This window comes from Portunus trituberculatus, chromosome 17 (genome assembly GCF_017591435.1).
Source record: "Portunus trituberculatus isolate SZX2019 chromosome 17, ASM1759143v1, whole genome shotgun sequence".
Lineage (NCBI taxonomy): Eukaryota > Metazoa > Arthropoda > Malacostraca > Decapoda > Portunidae > Portunus > Portunus trituberculatus.
In genome coordinates this window covers 30,422,525-30,442,524 of record NC_059271.1, presented here as the reverse complement: position 1 = coordinate 30,442,524, position 20,000 = coordinate 30,422,525, and the positions used below count along the sequence as shown (strand labels likewise).

The 20,000-nt window shown below is 37.7% G+C and overlaps 1 protein-coding gene and 1 long non-coding RNA gene across 2 annotated transcripts; both read left to right on the top strand.

The window, feature by feature from the left end:
* Positions 1-3,896: 3,896 nt before the first annotated feature.
* Positions 3,897-11,624, top strand: LOC123505143 (inhibin beta B chain-like). The gene is made up of 5 exons (XM_045256258.1): positions 3,897-4,368; positions 8,567-8,712; positions 9,014-9,238; positions 9,966-10,181; positions 10,604-11,624. Exons 1-5 carry the CDS (start codon positions 3,933-3,935, stop codon positions 10,766-10,768), a joined length of 1,188 nt encoding a protein of 395 aa, XP_045112193.1. The 5' UTR covers positions 3,897-3,932; the 3' UTR covers positions 10,769-11,624.
* A 379-nt stretch (positions 11,625-12,003) lies between these two features.
* On the top strand, positions 12,004-17,898 carry LOC123504812. Its single transcript, XR_006674965.1, has 4 exons — positions 12,004-12,178; positions 15,997-16,160; positions 16,834-16,966; positions 17,752-17,898. It is a non-coding gene; the product is annotated as an uncharacterized LOC123504812 (long non-coding RNA).
* The last annotated feature ends 2,102 nt before the right edge of the window (positions 17,899-20,000 follow it).

Sequence of the window (20,000 nt, the reverse complement as noted above, 5' to 3'; positions counted from 1 at the left end):
TAAGCCCGGCATGTTTCTTCTCCCTTCCTCAAACCAGTCACAGTGCGCCACCTTTTCCCAGCTCCAACCAGACGGTCATGTGAACGCCATGTGATCAGGGAGGAGGCCCACCCAGACCCGTCTCCTCCCGTCCTGTCTCGCCCCGTCTCGCCTTGCCTTCTCCCGTTAAGTAGTCCAAGACACGCACCCAGGACGGAAAGAGTGCTGGCCCCCGGTGTGAGCGGTGCAGGCGCTGGGCAGGAGTGTAGCCGCGCTCGAGTAGGATTATGAAAGATGCTAACTAATTGATTATTACGAAGATGCGCACGCTGATATGTGTAAAGGGTGGTATAGAGTGCAGCTGTGCGTTATGTATGGTACACTTGATCTGCTTTTTTCATATTGGCTATTTATTTATTTTTTTATTATATTCTTTTGTAGATTATAGGAGCATATTGGCTATTTATTTATTATAGGAGCATATTGGCTATTTATTTATTTTTTTATTATATTCTTTTGTAGATTATAGGAGCATATTTTTACCTACGTATGATATATCTGCATGCAGGTGACACTTGGCCAAGTGTCTGATCATGCAAAGTAGCAGACGAGTGTACTTGCTTGATACTAGTATGATATAATAACAATGCAAATGGTGTCCTATAATCATTGTAAAAGGAAAACGAAAGTAAAAACATTCGCTGACATGTTTGCTCAGTCGTTCACACGTCATGGGTTTAATAGACATGTCCGTGTCAGATCTGCACCACTTGCCATGCCCTTGTGGAACCTTCACCCGTCTCAGTATTTGTTCAGTTTTTCCTTACAGCCGTTACGTTCACTTTTCCTTTCTCGATACATTTTCTCTCTCTCTCTCTCTCTCTCTCTCTCTCTCTCTCTCTCTCTCTCTCTCTCTCTCTCTCTCTCTCTCTCTCTCTCTCGTTGTCTTTAATTCGTTAAGATTTAGATTACCTATATAATTGTTTCCTTATTTTTTTTCTTTGTCTTCTGCTAACTTGCCATAAAAATTTCCCCTGTAAGCATATAGAGAACATATTGATGAGTGACTTATATCTATTCATAATGAAGCACTTTAAGATACAATCTTATATCGAACGTGGCAACCAGTATGATAACAGAGCTAAAGAAAATAACTTTAGAAGAAAAGTGAAGAGAAACTGGAGATACCCTTATCAACACTGGTAAGTGCAAAGAAGAGGGATAAAAAAAAAAAGACTAAGAAAAAGGAAATTGTCAAACAAGATCTAAGAATAAGACCATAGAAGGCTATTCTTGCGGGGGAAGACAAATAATAAGGATGTGTAAGAGATAGTGAAAATAGATAAAGTAAGATGAGGGAGATGCCTGCATCACCTATATAACTTATTCCTTATAGAAACACAGAATATTAGGAACACATTATTGATATCAGCGAGAAGTATGCAACAACTGAAAGGAAAACTGGACGGAGTAGAACTGTAGATAACGTGTGACCATAAGAACATAGAGAGATGAAAGATTTATATTGCGAACAGATTATTCTCATTGATAATAGAAACATGTAGCAGTCACATAGTGGAGATTTATTTTTGTCACTTTGATTGACTCTGTAAGGACTAAAAGTTTAGACATCTTACTTCGATTACTATTAAGAGACTAGTGAATGCTGTGAAGATTTAAAGCCTATTTTCAGATTCTACCTCTAATGAAGATTATACACCATTAATGGAAAAATTCACTTCAGTGGCTAAGTATGTTTTTCTCTTTCAAGTGCTCCTCGTGAAAGAAGCATTTCAAAAGGCAAACCAAAAAACAGGCGCTACCTAGAAAACTTCACAAAAGGAAATGTCGATTGGCATAAAACCCTTGATATTGACTTTTGAAAACTCACGAGCTTGTTTTGAGTGCCATCCAAACACTGGCAGAAACTCTCCTCCACGACAGCCTTCATGTAAATCTTATCAAATGAGGGTGCTACATGAGTAAAAAAAAAAAAAAAAAAAAAAACAATCATATAGACTAAAGGGAAAACCAGCCCTTTTATGACCGTATGAAGAAAAAAAAATGTAGACATATTGTTGCTTGGATCCGCAACGCTTACTAGTAGAGGCGAAGGCAGATAAACTGCAGAATCAAGATGGTAATGCGAGAAGTTCAACCAAGGGAAAAAAAGTGTGGAGAATGTATTAGATGCCAAGAGTAAAGACAAAATAATGACTCGTGGAGGTTCGTGACCGAAAAATAATAAAGCTCCCAAAACCATAAAAGTGGGACGCGCGTGCATGTGTGTGTACATATGGCGCAGTGGATCAAACTAGATCCCAGGAAGCTACTGACAGATATGTGAGATAGACAGACAAGTTAACGAACACACACACACACACACACACACACACACACACACACACACACACACAGAGAGAGAGAGAGAGAGAGAGAGAGAGAGAGAGAGAGAGAGAGAGAGAGAGAATAACCAACTTGATCATCGTCATCATCACCATCATGTATAGTAAGCATGTATGAAGTGGTTCACAAGTGGAAAGGACTTGAAATCATGCAACACGTGTGTCGCGGGTCAATAAGGAAAGTTGCATCAGCAAAATATTGACATATCATTAACTGCCACAAGATTTAGTAATTGACTGTTATTGTTAGCACACAAAGAGAAAATATACTAAATCTGTTTTCGTAAAAATAGCATTTAGGAAGAACTTTAATGAGTTCCATATATTGATCATTCAGACGATGCATTCCCACACCAAAGCATGACTGCCAGCGGAAGGATTCCACGCAGCAGCAGCTGATCATTCAAGCAAAAGTAGCCAGGAACTGAAATTGTAATATTAACTTCATCAGGCTCAGCTAATTTGGACGTATGCCATATCTATCTTAAGAACAGGTGAAAGTTAATAAGGTGTTTGGTATGCAAATACTGCAGTGAATCCCGCATCACTCTTCAGTTCACCGACCTCCTCTAAATATTCTAGATTATTCATCATCTTCCAAACATTTATTAAACGAAAGTTATTTGATAAACACTGTTTTGATTATTGGTATTAAACGTTATGGAGATCATCTTAGATAACTTTTGCAGGCGGCTTACTGTCCAACCCTAGATAGCGATGACTTGCCGCCTGCCACCTCACCTTCGGAATATTTGTGGACACGCGGAGACCTTAACAGGGACAACAGATAAAGTAAAATGAAATAAAGAAAGGAAGAAATATAAAGCTTAAGAAAACTATGATATGATGATAATAATAATGATGGTAATAATGGTAGAATTCTTTCATTAACTCTTTGGCAAACGTGTACTGCAGCCTTGAACAGCAGAACAACTGATTGAACTTTCAGGTGAATGCATAATTCTTAAGGATCTTGAATTCTCTCTCTGCTTTTCCACGTACCCCGTCAGAACTTCCACTCATGAGTTCTTCCCAGTGCTTAGCGGGATATACTTTCCAACTTACTATTATTTTATCTTTATCATCATTATCAATTTATATGTTCTTGTACACACACACACACACACACACACACACACACACACACACACACACACACACACACACACACACACACACAGAGCAAGATTTTCAGTTTTATGGGAAGCAACACAGGGAAAACGTTGACGTTGAAGCATAGCATGTGCATCAGTGATTAGTTTGTTTGCATCAAATATTACAGAGATGTTCTCTTAACTTGACAATAATGAAACAACAATACATAGAAAATTTCTAACTTTCGCGCTATTTTATGTTTGCCGCTTTATTAGTCTTACAAGCATCTCGCTAGTTATCTGAAAACGCGGCTGTAAGGAATAAAATCATTCGAAAGGAAAAATGTGAACTGGGTTCATAGTGAACTGGCCTGGCTCACGACGCCTGCCGGAGGTATAAATAAGGAGGCAACCCGCGCAGGCCACCACTCACTCTGATGATCGTGAGAGGTTGATGGTGCCCAGCCAGACTCGTATTCTACCCGCCAGTATGACTGTCAATCTCCGACTGCTACCTGTGTTAGCTGGGCCCCTTGCGCTCATGCTTCTTGCCGTGCCTGGTGCTGGTGGTATGATTCCCCCACTCTCTATGATTCATAATGTAGACAATATTCGGATCAACGAGATTGGTTCTAGAGAAGTTACATCAGCAAGTCCAGAAGGAAGCACTGTCAGCTCAAGACAGCATCGGTTCTACAGTCCCGAAAGAATCAAAGAACGCATTCTGGCAAAATTACAACTTTCCGAAGAGCCACGATTTCATCAGCCCTTGGAAAAGTTACCAGATATTATAAGAGAGGGAACGTCACAGGTGATATTACCGCAGCAACCTCCCTCTACCCAAGCTCCACCCACACCTGAAAAGTCATCAATCATCCTTGCCTCGCAAAGTAAGTGCTGGATCTCTTTATATTTGTTTTGTAATGTCAATCACTCGTTGCTTTTGTAACATAAATAATATTTGCAGTGTTTGTAATGTTCAGTAATCGGTTGTTATATTTATAATTGACACCAAAATACATGTCATGTTATGTTATTGTAAACTTAATATTAGAAAGTGTGTCTCAAATGCATACGATAACTCGATCTGTGAGGGCATTGTAGCAGGAGGAAAAGAAGTATTAGTTAAGGACAAAACATAAAAGTTCTATCTGATGTACATGCAAACAGAAGTTACGTCATCCAGACAGTTTCTCTCTGCGTGCCACAAGTCCCCTAACCCCCGAGCGCCTCCCGCAAACTCAGTCCGCGTGGTGGTTTCTTCCTCACAGCGTCTTCAAATAGCACTGTAACCCTCTACCGATACATTGAAACTGTCGAATTCTATCATTGATTCCGAGCACTGCTGAGAGTATTGTCTAGTGTGCAACTGCAGAATATTCGTCAGTGTCATTATGTGCATTGTGAATGTGCAAGATGCAAGCAAGTGGAGGGGTGAAGTGAGGCTGATCGCTGTGTGGCAGGCGAGACAGGAAGTAGGTAGGAAAAGAGGAGATGTGTGTGTGTGTGTGTGTGTGTGTGTGTGTGTGTGTGTTTGTGTGAATCATAATGATAATAATATAAAGAAGTTTATCAAACTACATACTGAAAATATTAATAAGGGTAGAGAAGAGGTAAGACGACTACAGGAAATGATGTGTGTGTGTGTGTGTGTGTGTGTGTGTGTGTGTGTGTGTGTGTGTGTGTTTAGAATGAATGACACTGATTTCTGACTATCTTGTGTGGTGTTATTTTTATTGAAGAATGGTTTATGTTTACTGTTAGGAACTGTTTCATTTAAAGACTCATTTGGTAAGAGATTACGTTATAGTATCATACTCACTAAATGTTATCTTTAAGAATGAGATGGTTCCAAAATTATGTGCTCTGATCAGATCTCTCTCTCTCTCTCTCTCTCTCTCTCTCTCTCTCTCTCTCTCTCTCTCTCTCTCTCTCTCTCTCTCTCTCTCTCTCTCTCTCTCTCCAAACCTTATCCAGATCCCTTCCCAGCCACACACACAAACTTTCGACATTCGTTCCTCTCTTCTTCCTCGTCTTAATATAATTCCTTCCTCTTTCTTATCAGTTACTGGGCGTGGGTTTTAAAAAGTAAAGTGAACACTCCGTTCGCTTACTTAACTGTTATCCATTCATAAAACACTTAAGTTCGCTAAGTTTTCACACACACACACACACACACACACACACACACACACACACACACACACACACACACAAAGCGGCGAGGCAAATGGGCAAACCTCTTAATGTGTGGGGTGTGTTCACCTAGCTGTAAATAGGTACGGGATGTAACTCGAGGGGTTGTGGCCTCGCTTTCCCGGTGTGTGGAGTGTGTTGTGGTCTCATTCCTACCCGAAGATCGGTCTATGAGCTCTGAGCTCGATCCGTAATGGGGAAGACTGGCTGGGTGACCAGCAGACGACCGAGGTGAATTACATACACACACACACACACACACACACACACACACACACACACACACACACACACACACACACACACACACACGCGGCGGTCAGCCAGGTATCACGTGACCACTACGTGGGTAAAACTAAACGTCCAACACGCTCGCATGTATGCACCACACACACACACACACACACACACACACACACACACACACACACACACACACACACACACACACACACACACATATATATATATATATATATATATATATATATATATATATATATATATATATATATATATATATATATATATATATATATATATATATATATATATATATATATATATATATATATATATATATATATATATATATATATATATATATATATATATATATATATATATATATATATATATATATATATATATATATATATATATATATATATATATATATATATATATATATATATATATATATATATATATATATATATAATATATATATATATATATATATATATATATATATATATATATATATATATATATATATATATATATATATATATATATATATATATATATATATATATATATATATATATATATATATATATATATATATATATATATATATATATATATATATATATATATATATATATATATATATATATATATATATATATATATATATATATATATATATATATATATATATATATATATATATATATATATATATATATATATATATATATATATATATATATATATATATATATATATATATATATATATATATATATATATATATATATATATATATATATATATATATATATATATATATATATATATATATATATATATATATATATATATATATATATATATATATATATATATATATATATATATATATATATATATATATATATATATATATATATATATATATATATATATATATATATATATATATATGCATACACATGTGTGTGTGTGTGTGTGTGTGTGTGTGTGTGTGTGTGTGTGTGTGTGTGTAATTCACTGTTTGATCTGCTGCAGTCTCTGACGAGACAGCCAGACGTTACCCTACGGAACGAGCTCAGAGCTCATTATTTCCGATCTTGGGATAGGTCTGAGACCAGGCACACACCACACACCGGGACAACAAGGTCACAACTTCTCGATTTACATCCCGTACCTACTCACTGCTAGGTGAACAGGGCCTACACGTGAAAGGAGACACACCCAAATATCTCCACCCGGCCGGGGTGTGTGTGTGTGTGTGTGCTTGCGCGAGTGCGTGCGTCCGTGCATACAGTAGGTGCGTGCAAACAGCACAAGTAGGTACAAGCGAAGTACAATAAATACACATTTTATGTGTGGAGTCAGCAGTATCATCAGTTATGCTGTCGTCAGTAATCTGGAAATCTCTGACACGCATAAAATAGAAATGATTAACAGCAATGGCTGAACATTGGCTACTATTTTTGAACAACTTTTTTTTTAAATCCAAGAAACGATTAGAATGTAAGCAACACGTGCACACTGAGTCTGTGATTGTACAGAGTGTCCCCACATGGCGCTGACTAAGAAACCATCACAAAATGCTAGCGAGCTGCCTAGGCGAATGCATGGATACCACCAAGTGAAGCAACGAAAGGTAACGAAAGCCAGACTGACCACAATGCTGAACAATAGTGTATATTTACATGACAAATGTTGCTACAGTTTAATTAAGCATGATGTATCAGAATCAATTCCTGTACTTTAATTTGTTGAATTAATTTTGTTAATTTATTTTTATCTATTTTTTATAAAATTTTTCAAATATTTCATTTATGATTGTCATTATTGCTATTGTGTTCTTTCTTTCTTCGGTACTATTTGCTATTTTTACATGACATACAAAGTCCACTAGTAGGTAGTTTTGTCTCGTCCAGGGTGCCAAACTAACGTTACAGATGTCGTCTGGGGCAATTTACAGTGAATTCCTACGCAGGATTGAATAGCATCCTAGTAACAACACAGCTCTTTCCTCGCTGATTTCACATTGGCATTTCTCCAAGGAATCTCCCCTCCCCTTTCACATCCTTTAGCCTTGTCCTCCTTTTATCTCACGGTGGTAAGTGATGACACCACTCTGACTAGGATCATTATTTTGTTGTTCAGCGAACTGTGTGTGTGTGTGTGTGTGTGTGTGTGTGTGTGTGTGTGTGTGTGTGTGTGTGTGTGTGTGTGTGTGTGCATCTGCCGTTCACAATTCTCTCTCTCTCTCTCTCTCTCTCTCTCTCTCTCTCTCTCTCTCTCTCTCTCTCTCTCTCTCTCTCTCTCTCTCTATCTATCTGTTTATCTATTCTTGTGTGTGTGTGTGTGTGTGTGTGTGTGTGTGTGTGTGTGTGTGTGTGTGTGTGTGTGTGTGTGTGTGTGTATGTGTGTGTGTGTGTGTGTGTGTGTGTGTGTGTGTGTGTGTGTGTGTGTGTAGACTATAGTGCAAAAAAATTATATATATATATATATATATATATATATATATATATATATATATATATATATATATATATATATATATATATATATATATATATATATATATATATATATATATATATATATATATATATATATATATATATATAACTGACTGATGGTTCACAGGAATGCCCTGCCGCGGCCGAAGAGGCGTCCTCTGTCTTCACTTCACGCTGAGGGATTCCATGATACATGATGTCACCACCAGCACGCTTTGGTTCTGGAAAACTAAGGACCAAAGACAGACTGAGAATATATTTTACATAAATGAGGTGAGATCTATTCATGTTCTTTCAAAACTATCATAGGATATATATATATATATATATATATATATATATATATATATATATATATATATATATATATATATATATATATATAATATGGTGAATTAAACGCATGCTTAAAGTTAGATGCCTTCCATATTATTTCCTTCAAATAATTGGCAATTTTGCAAAAAATTGCTTTCTCCAGATTCTATATGAAAATTAGTGTTTTATGTACATCAAGCATAGTGTCATACACATGCTATATAAGCTACTGGTAACACTTGTCTCCACGCTTCGGCAGGGGAACCCGCGAGGCAATAGAACACTGCTGGCCAAGGCATCTGTGACTGAGACATTAGATGGATGGGTGAAGGTCGACATTGGTGTTGCTATGCAAAGATGGATGCGGAAGGAATCTCAGGAAGTGAACCTAAATGTATGGTGCAGCACCTGCAGCCGCCATGCCCTTACATCGAATATCGCTGATCGCACTCCTTTTATTGTCATTGCTGCAATGGAGACAAATGTGAGAGAGAGAGAGAGAGAGAGAGAGAGAGAGAGAGAGAGAGAGAGAGAATTTTTCATCTATCAACTATTTTTTTTCAAGTTTCATGCCATCTGTATTCTAATCGCTACATATCCTCCTCATTCATGTAACGAACTAGGTTCGATAGTTCTATTCTCTCTCTCTCTCTCTCTCTCTCTCTCTCTCTCTCTCTCTCTCTCTCTCTCTCTCTCTCTCTAGTTTTATACCTAATTTACTTAGAATTACGCACTTCTTTACACTTATATTCATGTGTTTAACATGCATCTGTGGCATGTCTTGCTTATGCTGGCAGACTGCTTCGAGCATTCCCACATTCGTGTTCTAATGTAGCTTTTACTTTTTTGACATTTCTATAAGACCTAGCACTCTCAAAGTACCTAAATTCATTCATATATTCCAGACTCTCTCCATATTCATTTAGCTTCATATTATACATCACGCATCCTCGTCTAATCTTATACAGACACCAGTCCAAACAAAGATCGAATGGATTCGGTCCCTAAATTATTTTCTTTTTGTGTATTTCATGCATGAAAATTTGTTACGTTAAGATAATTTTCCGTTATGTTATGAAAATTCTGTGCTCTTACAGCTTACAGTTTGTTTATGCGACACAAACTTACATTACAATGGCCCCAATGCACGGCATCTATGTTAGTCTTCGTTCAGAGAGGTTTAATTTCCAAGCTGTTTTATGTTGCCACAGATCCACCAGCGACGATCCATAGAGCAGGAGTGTTCGGGACAAGATGGGGATCGCTGCTGCCGGCAGGCGATAGACATAAACAGCGCAGAGATGGGCTGGGATTATTGGCTTATTAGTCCAAGTAATTTCACCTTTTATTACTGCAACGGTTCTTGCCCCGCTTATCCCCCTATTGACGAAACCTTTGACGGCACGGAGTACAGCAAAATCAAAACGGTAATATTGTCATGTCAATGCTACTAGATGAATCAACATGTCATTCCTATTGTGTATTGTCTGTTGGTCAGGAGACATAGTTAACAATGAACAGCTTTAATGAGCCTTACTTACATTTTCATCAAGTTCCATGTCTTGTTTACAGTACACTAAGAAGTACTGATATAAGATAAAGATCAATTAAGATCATTCTTCGTATATCTTTCAAACTGAAATATTTTATGACGGAATCTAATTGTCTTCAGTCATATCATATCATTCTTTCTATGGTAATATCATAAACTTTCATTTTAATCAAGAATATAGTAAAAGATTTAAAAAAAAACCTTGAATAATTTCATGTCTAATGAAATTAGTTAATTACTCTTTACTACGTATAAATATATACAGCATATGTATAATTCAACTATTGTTTCCACCAGAGACTCATACAGGTTGGCAACCTTGACCCAAGAGACAAGCTGAAGCCCTGCTGTTCTCCTACTTCCTACAAGCAAATGGACCTCCTGTTTTACTCGGGGACGAGGGAAATTCGCCACAGAAGAGTAACCGACCTGCTAGTAAGCTCTTGTGGCTGCCGCGACTGATCAATTGTTTAGTGTTTACAAAGATTTTGATGTAATAAGAAGTGATTGATTCCTTAATCAGTATTAGAATGTTTGAATTACCAATTTCCTTAACTTTACATATTGAAAATCATCAAAATTATGGTTGCAATCAACGAGTACTTCAGATTCTACCTCTAGAAAGACATTTGAATGTAATTCCTTAATGAATTAGATTAGCCATGAATTGCATTTAGTGAGCTGTGATTGTTCCATATGCTCCGGTGCTTGAATCTCACTTTATCATCATGATGACCGTCTGCAAATCTCCACTTCTGTTAGATTAAGTTATTACTTTATTATTTATTTTTCCCTTAATTTTACGTATTCTAAGGCTTGATGAAATCACTGTCATTGTCATTGCAATTTGTCTGCCATTGTCCAGTGTACTTGACGCATCTCAGGCACTAACTTTATAATGGGTGGAAAATGGAATAATTAGGTTAAGCATCACTCGATATGGCATAAGATTCATTACCAAGCGCAACATTCACTCATCCCACCACTCTCCACGCTTCTATTGGCTAAATTGGCTGCCTGCTTCCTAAAATTATTTTTTATGAGATTTTTTTCTCTTTTTGATTAGCTACATGACATTACAAATCAGTTTCAGTGAGAACTGCAGCTGACAAATTTATGATTCTACGTACTACCACCACCACCACACACACACACACACACACACACACAGGAAGCTAATGTGTTTGGAAAACATGACAGCAACAGCTGGTGCAAGCAGACCACACATCGTTCAATTTTTGTATATATTACCTTTTTTTTGTGTGTTCATTGTGTGTTTTGTACAATATCTATTAAAATAAAATTTCATATTGATGTGCATAACTATTTGCAGGCCTGCACTTATCAGGGCAACACCTGTGTAGATTACACAGCTGCTCACAAGTACCAGCGATTGTAGCTACACATTTTTCAGACATATAATCAGTCACACACTTGCTACTCGTCACCCGGGTAGAACATAGGGCAAATTAATTGAGAGAGAGAGAGAGAGAGAGAGAGAGATGGTAACGAATAAGGAGAGAGAGAGAGAGAGAGAGAGAGAGAGAGAGAATATGGTTACGAATAAGGAGAGAGAGAGAGAGAGAGAGAATATGGTTACGAATAAGGAGAAAGAGAGAGAGAGAGACTCATCCCCTTATTCGTTACCATATTCTCTCTCTCTCTCTCTCTCTCTCTCTCTCTCTCTCAAATCAGATGGGTGGAGGAGCTGCGAGGGGGGAGCCGGGCGGGGGGTATCAAGGCGAGCGCGGTTTCTTTGCGTGAGTGCCCCGTAAAGACGGTGAGTGATGAGTGTATCCCGACCTGCCCCGTCATGTTTTCCGCCTTTCTCGTCGTCTCAGCTGTCATGCAGCCCCCTGACTCGCCACACAGGTGAATGAGAGAGTAATTACTTCTCAGCCTCCTCAAGTAACAGGTGTCATGACGGGTACAAGACAGGAAGTTAGGAAAAGATAAGGTTGTGTTACGGCCAACTCGGCTCTGTCCACGAGAAACCGTCCCTCGATTCCCGGCTCCCCCTTCTTAGCTCCTCCACCCAGCTAATTTGACGTCACAAAATGAGGGTTACGCAAGGGTAAACAGGTTGAGAAACGCTGCCTTATTCGTTACCATATTCTCTCTCTCTCTCTCTCTCTCTCTCTCTCTACTGTGTTTGCATCTCGTCACTTTTGGCTTATGTTTCCTCGTGTTTGTACACGGAGCTGTACTTTTTATGTGAGGGCAAAACTGACCAAGGGCAACATTAGGCGAATAAAAAGGTCCACTTAGTTGTCAGTTCCCTCACAGGTCCTAGAGAGTTAGCGCCCCCCCCCAACACCTCCACAAAAAAAAAAGGATAAATATCTTGAAACCTTCCTTCTAAATGAAGTCAAGTGTGTAAGTGTTTAGTATCTGTCCCTGTTAGCAGTGCATGACATGCTGCGTGTTGTGGTGGTTCACACACTACCTACTAGGTACCTATATATATATATATATATATATATATATATATATATATATATATATATATATATATATATATATATATATATATATATAATGTGTACTGTTCACGTCTAGTAGGTAGACTAGCGAGGTTTTTTTTTTTCCGCACGGTGGGCTATTACTGACTCCTTTTGATGCTTTTGGAAAGGAGCATATCACACCAAAATCAGAATTATAATTGAGTCTAGGTTAGCTTAGTTTAGTTTTAAGGTTAGGTACCTACTCTCACCTGGTAGGCCACCCGCAGTGAGTTACCACAAAGCGGAGAATGGACATGCAAAGTGGGGGCACCCAAACTTTGCAGGCATGCCAGTCCTTTTACATTTTAATTACAAGTGAGTATCACTGTAATGAATGGACTGAGTTGTGTGCCTTATACAGCAAGTGGTAGTGCAATCTGTCATGGGCGACATAACTGAAGAAATTTGAACAACAAAAAACCAATGGAATATAGAGCTCTCTTAAAGGCATCCACAGTCTTCAAAGCAGCAACACTGTCAGGTAATGAGTTTCACAGATTAACCACCTCAGACATGGGCATGATTATGATTACTAATGAAAAAATCATAATCCATAGCTGTTATTCCATAATCATAATAAAGTCTTATTCAAAAAACAAAATTTGTGTAATCATAATCAAATAAAATAAAATATACTATGTGGTGATGATCATAATCAAATTTTTCATTATAATAATCAATGATTAAAATGTGATTATTGTGATTATTTATTTGTAATTTCCATGAAATATTTTACTTTCAAGTCAAAGTATGTTTTGAAAGTATTGGCACCGTCTCATGTTTTTACTTGCTTGTCTACCATGATATAGGAGACAGTGGAGTAAATTGTATCAGTGGTGCAAAGTGGACCACTAGGTTTCCCACCAAAACCAGTGGTACAAAATTTCAAAAAGTAGTCACAACATATTTCAGTAACATAATGTAACTCACCCACGAAGTTTGGTACTGAAAGAAAACTTAATTTCAACTGAAGGGATCTAAGTTGAGAATTATAATACTTGAAATTTAGATACCTTTATAGTTATATCAAGTTTTGTTGTGATAATCTTTAAAGAACGGTGATGATATTGCTTATATAAGTAAGGCTGATGTGAGAAATGAGAATGCCTAGCCACAGGGCTACATAATATTATTTAAACATGTTGTCTGAGTATCAGTCATAGAACTGGCTACCACTGTATGTGTTTACCTAGGTGTTTACCTAGTTGTAAGATGCAGGAAAAGAGCTACACTAGACTCATACTGTCCTGCCTCCCAATCTGTTTCTATTAAAATTTTGCTTAAATTCCTCAATGGTCTTTGCACTCATCATTTCATCATAAAGTTTGTTCCATGCCGCTATACATCCATGAGGAAAGCTGTATTTCTTTGTCTCTTCTGCAGTCACTCATTTTCATTTTCCTTCCTCTAGTGCTCCTCATATCAAGTTTGATGAGATCATCTCTGTCCGGCTTCTCTATCCGTTCCAATATCCTATACATATATTGCTATCATATCACTTCTCTCCCTCCTTTCCTCCAGTGTAGTTAATCACAGTTTTTTTCAACCTCTCTTCATTCACTTAAATGTGTAGGGATTTTTGTTGCAGCTTACTGGATTCTTTCCAGCTTCCTGATGTCTTTTTTAGATTTGGTGACCACACTAATGCTGCATACTCCAAACACAGATGTATCATTGTTGTTATCAACATTTTTATCATGTATTCATTGATGTATGTAAATGCTGCTCTGTTTTCCTAACACTCTTTCCAAACTCCATCATTAGCTAGTATGTGATTTAAAAAGTTTTGTATATTATTACTGTGCTCAAATATGTAAAGGTGTAACTAATAGATAAAGTTTTCTACCTATTTTTTTAAGCATTGTACTTTTTATAAATAGTCATAGCGAAATGTGATTATAATCATAATCTAATCATAATCATGCACAAAAAGAAAAACATAATCATAATCAAAAGCAGCAAAACTCAAGTAATCTTAATCAAATCAGAATCAGAAAATGAAAAACAAGTAATCATGATTTAATTACAATCAAAAAAGTATTCCAGACCATAATCAAAGTCAAATCCTAATCATTTTTCATCATCAGGCCCATGTCTGACATTCAAGAGAAGAGTGCAAGTGAGCTAGTTTGAACCTGTGTCCCCGGGTTAACTTAGATTAAGTTTGTCGTGGTTTGGTTGATGAGGGGAACCAAAATAGATTAAATTTTGCCTTTGCTCAGAAGGTCTAAGGAGACAAATGGCCATATTTGGCAAACAAAGGACCTCTTGTCAATATTTACCACAAGATAGCAAGAGATGTAACAGCAGTGAGAAAGAGGCTGAAGACAGTCACACAGAGGAGAGAAGTTAAGACAAAAAGCTTTTGATTCCACCCTATCTAATAAAACTGTGTGAGTGGAACCACCCCATACATGTGAATGATACTCCATGCATCATTGGATAAGACAGAGTACAGAGTTAGCAGTCGGGAGTGTAAGAAAAACTGGCGCGAAGACGTCTCAGAATGCCTAACTTCATAGAAGCTGTTTTAGCAAGAGATGAGATGTGAAGCTTCCAGTTTAAATTATAAATGAAGGACAGACCAACCATGAATAATAAACTAAGCTATTGTTCATCTCCCCCATAATATAAACTAGCCTAATATCTTGTAAATTAACCTAATCTAACTCCCCTTAAGGTAATTGTACTATGAATATCTGCCCTGTTATATTTCTTGTATCAGGACAGTCTCCAACACAGGACATCAACAAACTAATGGTACAAAAAAAAGAGAAGGTCACACAAGGTACCTGTCATGACCATACCTATTCTTGCTACCACTGCCTTAAATTTCAGCTGTTTTTATCCTAGATTTGTTGTTATTATATCCTTCTTTATTTCCATTTGACACCAAAACATTACAAAGATGACCAAAAGTAGAGGATTCAAGGAAAAATGTAAGCTGTGATAATTCTCTCTCTCTCTCTCTCTCTCTCTCTCTCTCTCTCTCTCTCTCTCTCTCTCTCTCTCTCTCTCTCTCTCTCTCTCTCTCTCTCTCTCTCTCTCTCTCTCTCTCTCTCTCTCTCTCTCTCTCTCTCTCTCTCTCTCTCTCTCTCTCTCTCTCTCTCTCTCTCTCTCTCTCTCTCTCTCTCTCTCTCTCTCTCTCTCTCTCTCTCTCTCTCTCTCTCTCTCTCTCTCACACAGGGGCATCAGGTTTCAGTCATGAAGTTTGTGGTGGAGCATCAGAGCAAGGATTGAGGATGGCTAGGCAGGCTGGATGGTCTCCACAGCCAGCCTGATAGTATCCACACACCACTCCATTCTCCCTTATTTCTGCCAAGGGAGGCCATGCACCACATTTCATGCAGGTAAGGTCATGTGTGTGTGTGTGTGTGTGTGTGTGTGTGAAACAGTTCATGAAATTTTGTAATGAAAAGATTTTTTTTTTTTTTTGAAAAGATTTTTTTTTTTTTTTTTTTTTTTTTTTTTTTTTTTTTTTTTGTTATGGCCTATAGTGCCTGTAGATCTACTCAAAGAGTATGGGAAGTGCTGTTCATCTTCCACCCATTAGCGGTGCAGGCAATTTTATTTGTAGTAGTACCCATATTAGGGCTCATATCATCACCGAAGCGCATCTTAGGTGTAAGGCAATTACACCTCCACATAGGACCTGGGCATCAAAGTGACATGTAGGTAACTTTAAACCACTCGACAAATTACAAAATTTCAAGATGTCACTTGGTGGAATTTGAACATACGCATGGATGTTTGCCCGATCCCACACTCACCACCTTATCCACTTTGTCAGTTTTTCTCTAAATTATGTGTCTGTCAATGATGAAAATGATTAATCTGTGTGTTATTGATTTCTTTGTGAAGGCATCTCTGTCTGAGGAGGAAGGAGAGATGAGTGGCTGACATCAATTTATTTGTTAGGCATTGGTGAGTGTAGTTTGTATGTGTAAGGAGGGATGAGAAGCTGAGTTGCACATATTCCTAGGGTGTTGGTGAGTGCAGTGACATTTTGCATTTCGCCAACAGGATGTACTGCACCGATGACATAGCGTTGAGGGAAGCGCCTCTTTGTATCCCGGCCCAGCACTTTATTGAACATATGAAGGTGCTCCAGAGTTTCAAGAAAGGAGTGGCACACACACACTTTGCTGCACTCTAAGTAAGGCAAAAAAAAGTTGTCAAGTAGTAGTTATTTTGACATTGACACCAATTTTTCTCGCCCCTCCAACTGCTAACTCTGTAGAAGGGCCTTATCCATCCTTGTATGAAGTACTCTTTGCATGTTTGGGGGTTTCCACTCACACAGTATTGTTAGATAGGCTGGAATCAAAAGCTTTTTGTCTCATCAACTCCCCTCCTCTGACTGACTGTCTTCAGCCTCTATCTCACTGCCAAAATGTTGCATCTCTTTCTATATTTTATCACTATTTTCATGGTAACTGCTCTTCTGATCTTGCTAACTGCATGCCTCCCCTCCTCCTGTGGCCTTGCTGCGCAAGGCTTTCTTCTTCCTCTCATCCTTATTCTGTCCAACTCTAAAATACAAGAGTTAACCAGTATATATTCTCAATCATTCGTACCTTTCTCTGTTAAATGGTGGAACTCCCTGCATGCTTCTGTATTTCCGTCTTCCTACAACTTGACTTCTTTTAAGAGGGAGGTTTCAATATATTTGTCCTGTCTTTTGGCTAATTTTGTACCTATCTTTTAGGGAACTTGCAGTTCAAGTGGGCTTTTTTTGTAAGCTTTTGTTGCCCTTGGCTAGTTTCCTTCTTGTATATAAAAAAAATTGTGACATTGCTTGGCTGGGTTTTTTATATACCTTCCTGTACCACAAATGTGATTACAAGTGAGTAGTTTTGACAATTTCAGATTGATAAGATGACATGAAGGTAAATGATTGCTAAACATGAACTTTTCTTGACTCCTTTCTTTTTGTTGCAGGCTTTTGGAGGTCCAGTGGCACACTGCATACTGCTTTCATAAATGTGTGTGCAGAGTGCAAGACAGAGGGGGCCAAGGATGGAGGATGCTTCAACATTCACAGCATCATTGGTTCATGCTTTCTTATTTTGTGGAAAGTAGTGCACACTTTTAACAGAAAAAGGATTATATGTCATCATTCATATTTAGAGATTTCATGAGTTAACTTTGTGTTGACCTTCATACATCAAATCACTTCATTATATGTAAGCGTAAGGAATAACGGTTTTTTAAATTTGTAATGTATAAAAAGTGGCTTATAAGAGATCTTGTATTATGAAAATTTGTTTAAAAAGGCTTTGTTTATTAGCATGATCTAGTTGTGTCAGTGTTAACAGTCCAGATTGTACAGATATGAACCATTGTCCATTGCACTTCCTGCAGATGGAATTTCAGTCAACACTGCAAAGTGTGTGTGTGTGTGTGTGTGTGTGTGTGTGTGTGTGTGTGTGTGTGTGTGTTTACCTAATTGTATTTACCTAATTGTAACATACGGGAAAAGAGCTATGCTCGTGTTGTCCCGTCTCCATATCTATTAATGTCCAGCTTTTCTTAAAATCATGAATATTCCTTGCGTTGACCACTTCACGTCTAAACTATTCCATGCTTCCACCCTTCTATGAGGAAGCTATATTTTCACATCTCTCCTATAAGTGGCCATTTTAGTTTTTCCCATGCCCTCTCGACATTCTTCCATTCCACATACACAGATCTTCCTATCCATTTTTTCCATGCCAATCATCACTCTGTATATTGCTATCAGGTCTCCCCTTTCTCTTCTGTTTTCCAGGGTTGGAAGTTGCATTCTTTTCAGTCTGTCTTCATAAGTCAAATCTCTTAAGTCAGGCACCATTTTCGTTGCAGCCCTCTGTACTTTCTCTAGTTTCCTTATGTGTTTCTTTAAGTTCGGAGCCCACTGTATTGTCGCATATTCAAGCCTCGGTCTTATCATTGCAGTAATGTGTGTGTGTGTGTGTGTGTGTGTGTGTGTATTAACCAGTTGCATTTACCTAGTTGTATATTACAGGGTTCAAATGGGGCTCAGAGTGACCTGTCTCCATATCTATATTAATCCAACTTTTCCTTAAATTTGTGCACACTTTCTGTTGCTGTAATCTCTTAACTTAATCTGTTTCAAATATCCACTGTCCTATGTGGAAAACTAAACTTTTTAATGTTTCTCTAACACTGGCTTTTCTTGATGTTAGAGTGTCCTCTTGTTCACCTACCTCCATCCTCTGTCAGTGATATCAGGTCTTTTATATATATCTTTTCCACATGGTTTTATAACTTATACATCATTATTAGATCCCTCTATCTCGTCTGTCCTTCAAAGATGGTAGTTCCATTTCCTTCAGTTTTTCTTCATAGGGAAGATCCTTTATTTCTGGCACCATCTTTGTAGTGGTCCTTTGGATTCTTTCTATTCTCTTGATGTCTTTCTGCTTGTATGGTGACCACACCACTGCTGCATATTCTAGTCTAGGTCTTATCATAGTGGTTATGATTTTTTCATCATACTCTTGTCCATGTAATGAAACGCCTCCCTGATGTAAGTTAGTGTCCGGTATGTTAAAGCAAATAACCCATTTATGTGTCTCTCTGGAGTCAGGGTGTCTTATATAATCCATTCTAAGGTGTTTCCCTTTATCCCACCGATGTGTTCCATTTTCCGTAGTATCCAAATACACTGTGTCAACCCATCCATCTCTCCCTTGTACTTCTTCTATTGCTCTTGTATAAAAACTTAGAAAATTTGTTATACACTATCGGGCTTGGCCTTTTTTCCTCCTTTATATAATGGAACTATATTTCCTCTTTTTCACTCCCTTGATACCTTTCCTTCCATCAGAGAGCTGTTGATCACATCCCACATTGGTTCCACCAGTTGTTCTCTACATTCCCTCAGTGTCCATTATGACACTCCATTTGTCCCCATTGCCTTTCTCACGTCCATCCCTTCAAGCAGTGTACTGATTTTTTTTTTTTTTTACCTATGGACCATAATGTTTCTTAATCCTTCTTGTATTGCCTGGTTGTTTGGTTCTATGAAATCTCCTTCTTCATTTAAATATTGATTTAAAGGTATCATTCATAAGTTCACTCATTTCTTCTGTTGTTTCATATGTCCTATTTCCCTTAATTAACTTAGTGATGGTCTCTCTGTTTGTCATTTTTCCATTTATATACTTATAAGAAAGCTTGGGTTG